The following is a 7,961-nucleotide window of genomic DNA, read 5'->3' as shown; positions in this document are numbered from 1 at the left end:
GGCGCCTGGTCCAAATAAATGGGTGGGCACAGCGCAGGGGAGGGCACAACACAGGGTGGGTGGAGAGGTGGGGGGCGCAGCGCTGGGTGGGTGGAGAGGTGGGTGGGTGGAGTGGTGGGGGGAGCAGCGCTGGGTGGGTGGAGAGGTGGGGGGCGCAGCGCTGGTGGGTGGAGAGGTGGGCGGGTGGAGTGGTGGGGGCACAGCGCTGGGTGGGTGGAGAGGTGGGTGGGTGGAGAGGTGGGGGGCGCAGCGCTGGGTGGGTGGAGAGGTGGGTGGGTGGAGAGGTGGGGGGCGCAGCGCTGGTGGGTGGAGAGGTGGGGGGCGCAGCGCTGGGTAGTGGAGAGGTGGGGGGGGCGCAGCGCTGGGTGGGTGGAGAGGTGGGTGGGTGGAGTGGTGGGGGGGGGCGCAGCGCTGGGTGGGGTGGAGAGGTGGGGGGGCGCGGCGCTGGGTGGGCGCAGCTCTGGATGGCACAGAGCCGGGTGGGCACCTAAGCCTTTGGGCTCCAAGTGTGGGTCTGATGCCGGTCTCTGCCTGCACAAGACGCCTCAGGCCACGGGAGGATACAGGACGCCGGGAACTTCCGCCCCGGGTCCCCTCCGAGGCCCACGGGCCTCCGGTCCCCGCCGGGCGCCCTCCCCACACGGGGATGGGAAGCCGGGGTCCTGCTGCGGGCTCCGTGGGGTCTTCCCGACCCAGTCCCACCGTGGGAGTTCAGGGAACTGCGGGAGGGAGGGTGGGAAGCGGGGTGGACGGGGCCTCGCGGGCGGGGCTAAGTGGGGGCGGGGCCCCGTCTGACCACGCCCCTCGGGGCTCAGCTCTGGGTGCGGACTCCGGCTCGAGGCCACCCCCTGTCGGCCGCGGCGGGATCGGCCGTGCTGGCCGCGGGAGCCAGGCCGGCCCCGCAGGTGGGGGCTCCGGGCCCGCCCAGGTCTTGCGGAACGGGGGGCTCCTGCGAAGGTGCCCCGCTCCCACCCCACCCTGCAGCGCCCTGGCTTCTGTGCGGCAGGCCCCACGGGCTTCCTTCCCACGCGCGCTCTCGCCCCTCCTTCGCTCCCGACTTTCTTTCTGGTTTTGGTTTTGGGAAAGGAACGGACACCCCCAGTTGTCACGGGGCCCAGTCATCTCGTTTGCACGACTGGAGATGTCTCTAACTCACTCGCTCATTTCTTAGCTAGGGATGGCTTCGCTCCTCCATTTGCATAGACCGCGCAGGGCGCGCGGGGCGGGGCGGAGCTGGGCGGGCGGGGTCGCGGGCTGCGGGGCCTCCTCCTCCTCCTCCTCCTCCTCCTCCTCCTCTCCTCCTCCATCCTCCTCCCCCCTCCCCCTCCCCCTCCCCTCCCCCTCCCCCTCCCCCTCCCCCTCCCCCTCCCCCTCCTCCTCCTCCTCCTCCTCCTCCTCCTCCTCCTCGGCGCAGGACGCCTGGTTTGACCCGGAGAAGGGCGAGGCCCGGGCGCCCCCGCCGACCCAGGGCCCACGGCGGTTCCGGGGGGGACGGGGCGCCCCTGGCGCATCTGGGGGCGCGGAGCCCGCGGACGACACGACGGCTCCGCCGAGCAATCTCCTGGCTCTGAATTCCGAATAAAAGTCTGCGATCCTCCCGGGTCAGGGGGGCACCATCTCATTAAAACCACTCGCGCCCGGGAACGGCGGCGCGCACGCTCAAGTGCGGTATTTTTCAATTAGAGCTGACGAATTCAATCAAAATTCCATAGATTAGGATGAAATGAGGCATGGGTCATTTACAGGGGAATTTAATTGCCGAGCCATTAGACAAATAGTATATTTGCCATTCCCGCGTTATCCATCATTCTCGACATCAATGCCGGGCCCGGTCTCCCCGTCCGCGGCCGCTCCCTCCCGCATCTTCGGATTGCGGCTGCTTTCATTCGGGCCGTGGGGGATTATAAATGTTCGCGCAATCAACTTCATTAGGACCTGGAATCGCATTTCTGATGGCGATGGCTCTGCGCGTCCTCCAGCGCCAGGCGTCCCCAAACCTCCCCTCCTTTTGTCTCCGACGCCCTCCCTCCCCCGCCCCCCGCCCCCCGCCAGCCCCGGGGTGCTGCTGCGCCTCCCTGGCCGGCCCAGGGGAGGTGAGGAGGGTCGGTCCCGCTGCCCGGAGCGCGGCAGGGGGTGGGGGCGCCCCCTCCGTCCCCCTCACCCCATGACCCCCCCTCCCGGCCTCCCAGGACCCCGGGGCCTGAGGCTCGCGCGCGTCCACGGGCCGCGTGGGAACCAGCTGCGCGCCCCCCGCCGGCAGCCCGCACCGCGGGAGCCCAGGGAACTGCAGGCCCGGGTCCCGCCGCCCGGGCCTCCGGGGATCGAGATGGGAACCCCCCCCCCCCCGGGAACCCCGGGGAGCCGGGGTGGGAGCAGAACCCAGCGGAGCCCGGGCCTGCCGGTTAAGAACCCCGGAGACAAAGGAGGCGACCTGGGGCGCAGGGCTCCCCACCGGAAAGCACCCGACGTCCCTGCCAGCGCCGCTGGAAAATAATAGCTTAATATTAACTGCTTCTCATAAAAAGAGACTTTTTCGCGGAGACGCGGCGGGAAGAGCACCCGTCCCGGCCGCGCGGCCTCCTGGCGGCCCCGCCGCGTAATTGGAACGGAGCGCCGGGCCTGTCATTCCTGAAGAATTTATGCGCCGCCGCCTGGAAACCTCATCGCCGTAACTAGGAGCCCACTGCGCGCCGCTCACGAGCCCTAATCACATTTTTATGTGTCTGTATTACGCCTTAATGTGGCCTCCTGTCTTTAGCAGATGAAAAAAAAATGTCCTTTTCCCACAGCAGCTGCGGGGAGCTCGGGCCTGGACCCGGCTCGCGGCCCCGCCCCCAGCGCGCCCCCTGCGCTGCCCCGGCGCGCCCCCATTGCATCACCCCCCAGCGCGCCCCCCCCAGCGCGGCCCCCAACGCGCCCCCTGCGCTGCCCCGGTGAGCCCCCAGCGCGACCCCCCAGCGCGGCCTCCAGCGCGGCCTCCAGCTCGCCCCCCCAGCGCGGCCTCCGGCGCGGCCCCCCGGCGCGGCCCCGGCGCCTCTCCAGCGCGGCCCCCAACGCGCCCCCTGCGCTGCCCCGGTGAGCCCCCAGCGCGATCCCCCAGCGCGGCCTCCAGCGAGGCCTCCAGCTCGTTCCCGCTCCCCGGTGCAGCCTCCAGCGTGGCCCCCAGCGCGCCCCCTGCGCTTCCCCTGCGCGCCCCCTGCGCAGCCCCGGCGCGGCCCCTGCGCGTCCCCCAGCGCGCTCCCCTGCGCGCTCCCCGCCCCCAGCGCGTCCCCCGGCGCGTCCCCGGTGCGCCCCCGGCGCGCCCCCGGCGCCTCCCCAGCGCGCTCCCCTGCGCTCTCCCCGCCTCCAGCGCGTCCTCCGGCGCGGCCCCAGCGCGCCCCCGGCGCGTCCCCGGCGCGGCCCCGGCGCCTCCCCGGCGCGCCCCCTGCGCGTCCCCGACGCCTCCCCGGCGCGCCCCCTGCGCGTCCCCGGCGCCTCCCCAGCGCGCTCCCCTGCGCGCTCCCCGCCCCCTGCGCGTCCCCAGCGCGCCCCCGGCGCGTCGCCGGCGCGGCCGCTGGCCAGCTTCCTCCGGGGAGGGGAGCGAGTGCCCACCACGGGAATCATGACACACCGAATGAGAGCGCGCGTAGAGCGCGGTCCTCGGCCGACCCCGCGCGCTCAATCACGTTTACGGCTCACGAATCCATTACAGACAAATCTATTCTTCTTCCTCTTTTTTTTCTTTTTTTACTGGCGCGATTAGGCGCCGCCGAGGGTCAGGGTGGCAGAGCCGCGCGCAGGTCCGAGCCGCGGGCCCGCGCCTGGCAGCGCGGGGCGGGGGGGGGGGGGGGAATGTCTGGTTTGGTCGGAGCACGCGTTTAACTCACCCACGAGAACCCCGGCTGTCACTCGGCACCGCACCGCGGACGAGTCGGCTGGAAGTTGTGTTTATTTACAAACGCATCGCCTATAAAATGCACATACTCACTACACGGGGCGCAGGCGAGCAGCTCCGTCATCAATACTTTCGTTCCCGGACGTTCTTTATACCCTGGCCGCGCCTTGGACCCACAGCCCCCCGGCGCTCCCCGCTCTGCCCCCGGGACCCCGCGGGCGCGCGGGCCGCGCGCAGAGCCCTGGGCCGCGCCGGGGAGGCCGCTTGCTCCGGGCGCCACCTGCAGGGCCCGAGGAGGAAGGCCGGGCAGGTCAGTCACCTCAGCCTTATTTATCTTCAATCGATTGATCTTCCATTGATTTAATAGAATTAATTTGTGTGTGTATGTGCAGGTACTGAGGCTTGATCTCCTTGAACTGAGCTGTCCTTGAACTTCTTTTCTCTCAAGGCTGGCGCTCTACCTCTTGAGCCACAGCACCACTTCCAGCTTTTTGATGGTTAATTGGAGATAAGACTCTCATGGACTTTTCTGCCCCCAGCTGGCTTCGAACCGCGATCCTCAGATCTCAGCCTCCTGAATAACTAAAATTATAGGTGTGGGCCACCTAGGTTTACAACAACAACAACGACAATAGTAATAGGTGTGCCACAATAGTAATAGGTGTGCCGGTACTGACACTTGATCCCAGGGCCTGAGCCTGACCCTAAGCTTCTTTTGCTCAAGACTTCCAGTTATTCTTTTTTTAAAAGATATAATCCCATTTTATTACATATTGTTTCATATGGTAATGAAGCCCATCATTTTGAGAAGTTAACATAGATTCATAAAAATGAATAAATAACTCCCAAATTCATGAACCAATGAATAAAAGAAAATATCAAGTTGCTTTAAAAATGAAATTTAACTTTTCTTTATTAAATTTTATTGACAAGGTGATGTACAGAGGGGTACAGTTACATAATAAGGCAGTGAGTACATTTCTTATCATATTTGTTACACCCTCCCTCATTTTTCTTTCCCTTCCCTAGTTCAGATAAGCATATATATACAGTATCCGTGTACCAAAATCATATACAGGACCACAGGGGGTACGCCACAGGAAATTCACCTAGTACATCAAACATAACGACAACAATAAGGCCTCCTGTTTGCATCTCTTGGAGTTCATTTTGCTTGGCCTCATCTTAGATAATCATATGTACGTAGCTGTTGAGCTCTTGTGAACCTCTGATAGGTCTATCCTGGACCTTTTGATGATTATCCAGTAATTGTTTGGCTTTAGAGACCATAGTGTAAATTCCCTGACCCAAACATGTAAGACTTCCAGCTATTCTGCGTAGTTTATTGGATAGACTTTTCTGCCTGGGCTGGTTTCAAACCTCAATCCTCAGATCTAAGCCTCCTGAGTAGCTAGGATTACAGCTGTGAGCTACCAGCACCAGGCTTAAATTATTTATAATAGAAAGAACTTAATACATTCAAGAAAAGTCTTGGAGTTTTATTTGGATGCTACTGAACTATGCTTAAATCCAAGAAAATAGGAGTAGTATAACCATACTGTATGGTTGAAACTGTAGGAAACCAAACTATATGGTTGAGGCTTCTCATTATCCCAACTCTCTGTAGAAAAAATTTCACTAAACGAATAATTTATCCTTGAAATAATGAAACCAAAACATGCAATATTCTTGGCTTATCATCTGGTCTTGGAGCAGCTCTTCAGAGATGCGGGTCATATTCAGTGCCTCATGATTATAGCCCTCGACACTCTGGAGGCTGAGAACGGAGGGTCACAGTTCGAGAGCAGCCTGGGCAAAAAGTTGGTGAGACTCTTATCAACCAATAAAAACTGGTGGGTTGCTGGGCACTGGTGGCTCACACCTGTAACCCTAGTTACTCAGGAGGCTGAGGTCTGAGGATCACGGTTCGAAGCCAGTCCTGTCACAAAAGTCTGTGAGGGGCTGGGAAGGTGGCTTAGCGGTAGAGTGCTCGCCTAGCATGCGTGAAGCCCTGGGTTTGATTCCTCAGCACCACATACACAGAGAAAAGCCAGAAGTGTGCTGTGGCCCAAGTGGTAAGTGGAGTGCTAACCTTGAGCGTAGAGAAGTTCAGGGACAGAGCCCAGGCCCTGAGTTCAAGCTCCAAGACCAGCCAGGAAAAAAAGAAAAGAAAAAAGTCTGTGAGACTCTTATCTCCAATTAATCACAGAAAAAGCTGGCAATGGTACGCTGACTCAAGTGTAGAGTGCTAGCCACGAGTAAAAGGAGCTCAGGGACACGGCCCAGGCCCCGAGTTCAAGCCCTAGGACTGGCAAAGACAAAAACCCCCTCAAAGAACTGGCATGTCCCAGTGTGAAGCTAGCGTCCCAGTGGTGCTGTCCAAGCCCGCCTGGGGCCCGGCCTGGGCCGAGACACAGACAAGAAAGCCCAAAGGACGGTGGGGGTGTGGTTCCAGCGCCAGAGTTCCTGCCCCAGAACGCGAAGGTCTGGAGCTCGAACCCTCGGAACTGCCAAGAAAAACTCCTTCCAAAGATGAAAAGCCAGGCTGGGGATGTGGCCTAGTGGCAAGACTGCTTGCCTCGCATACATGAGGCCCTGGGTTCGATTCCCCAGCACCACATATACAGAAAATGGGCCAGAAGTGGCGCTGTGGCTCAAGTGGCAGAGTGCTAGCCTTGAGCAAAAAGCAGCCAGGGACGGTGCTCAGGCCCTGAGCCCAAGCCCAGGACTGGCAAAAAAAAAAAAAAAAAAAAAACAAAGGTGAAAAGCACCGCACATCTGAACCGCGGTGTGGGTGCAGCTTTGCGGGCTCTGCAGGAGGCAGGGAGAGCAGCGAGCTAAGGCCGGCCAGCCCCTTCCGAAGCCTGTGTCCGCACCGTTCCGCAGAGGGGGTCCCACACCAGGGCGCCTCAGAAGGGCGTCAGAGGCCATGGCGAGAGGTCTTCCTGCTCCAGCAGAGCCCAGCTCCCCACATCCCTGCCCGCGGAGACCCTGGCTTGCGTAGGTCTCCATTCTCGGTCATGTGGAAGAGAGGAAGAAAGATGTCCTTTGGCTGGCTTTTCCCCGCTTTGATTTCATTAGCGAACCCACAGGGAGAAATGACACTCTTCATTTCCATATGAATTATTATTATTCTTATTTGTGCTGGTGCTAGAAATTAAGCTCTGAGTCTCATGCGCTCACCTGGCTCTTTTGCTCAAAGATGGTGCTCTACCGCTTGAGCCACAGCTCCCCGGTTCCAGCTTTTCGGTGGTTAATGGGAGATAAGAGTCTCCTGGGTTTGTCTGCCTGGGCTGGCTTTGAGACTCGATCCCTCAGACGTCCGCTTCTTGAGTGGCTAGGACGACAGGCGTGAGCCGCCAGCGTAAGGCCATCAGAACATTTCTTTTTGTCCCTTCCTTTGGTTTGCTACAACAAAGGCCAAATGCTAGCAGTAGTTAAATTCTAGTGATTAAGCTAGCACCGGACAACCCATCAGCCGTTCTGTTCCCCATGGCTGCGTCTCGAATTCAGACCTGGCAACCTGACCAATCCCAGCGGCTAGGACCTGGGGGATGCGCAGCTGGTTTTCCGGTCGTTTCCTCTCGCAGCGGTGACGGCGCACTCCGGGGCAGGGCAAAGAACTCCCTCACAACTGGAGGGCCAGTTTATTGTCACGCCACCCCCAAACCCCTACCCGAGCCCCAAGCCCGTGTTCCCCTGCGTCATTCCTCACAATCGCACCCCGGATGGATAGGCGCATGAGCACAGTGTCGCCTACGTGGTGGACATGGGCAGCTTCCAGAAGGAAGTCCTGCCAGGCATCGGTGATCCTAGGACACTTTGGAGGCCGAGACCTGGAGGCTATCGGTGTGAGAGGCCGAGTTTGGGCAGAAATGTCTGTGAGGCTTCCATCTCCAAAATAAATAGCGCAAAACAGAGTTGGAGGCACGGCTCAAGGGGTAGAGTGACACCCACGCAAGCAAGAGGAGCAAGAGCGAGGCCCTGAGCCCAAATACACCCCCTCCCCCCAAAATAAGAGAGATGGAATCCTTGCACAGGCTACGTCACGGGTGGAGTTTGAAGACATGATGTCACTACGACACAC

The 7,961-nt window shown here is 60.8% G+C and overlaps 1 protein-coding gene across 1 annotated transcript; it reads left to right on the top strand.

Annotated features, from left to right (window-relative positions):
* Window positions 1–1,819: 1,819 nt before the first annotated feature.
* Window positions 1,820–7,610, top strand: LOC125350098 (basic proline-rich protein-like). The gene is made up of 7 exons (XM_048344331.1): window positions 1,820–2,093; window positions 2,190–2,467; window positions 2,762–3,075; window positions 3,148–3,621; window positions 4,054–4,184; window positions 6,692–6,874; window positions 7,465–7,610. The coding sequence occupies exons 1-7, from the start codon at window positions 1,820–1,822 to the stop codon at window positions 7,608–7,610; spliced, it is 1,800 nt and encodes a 599-aa protein (XP_048200288.1).
* Window positions 7,611–7,961: the final 351 nt, after the last annotated feature.

The sequence above is a fragment of the Perognathus longimembris genome, chromosome 4 (genome assembly GCF_023159225.1).
Source record: "Perognathus longimembris pacificus isolate PPM17 chromosome 4, ASM2315922v1, whole genome shotgun sequence".
Lineage (NCBI taxonomy): Eukaryota > Metazoa > Chordata > Mammalia > Rodentia > Heteromyidae > Perognathus > Perognathus longimembris.
Note: the sequence above shows the minus strand (reverse complement) of the source record. Positions and strands in the feature narration are given on the sequence as shown.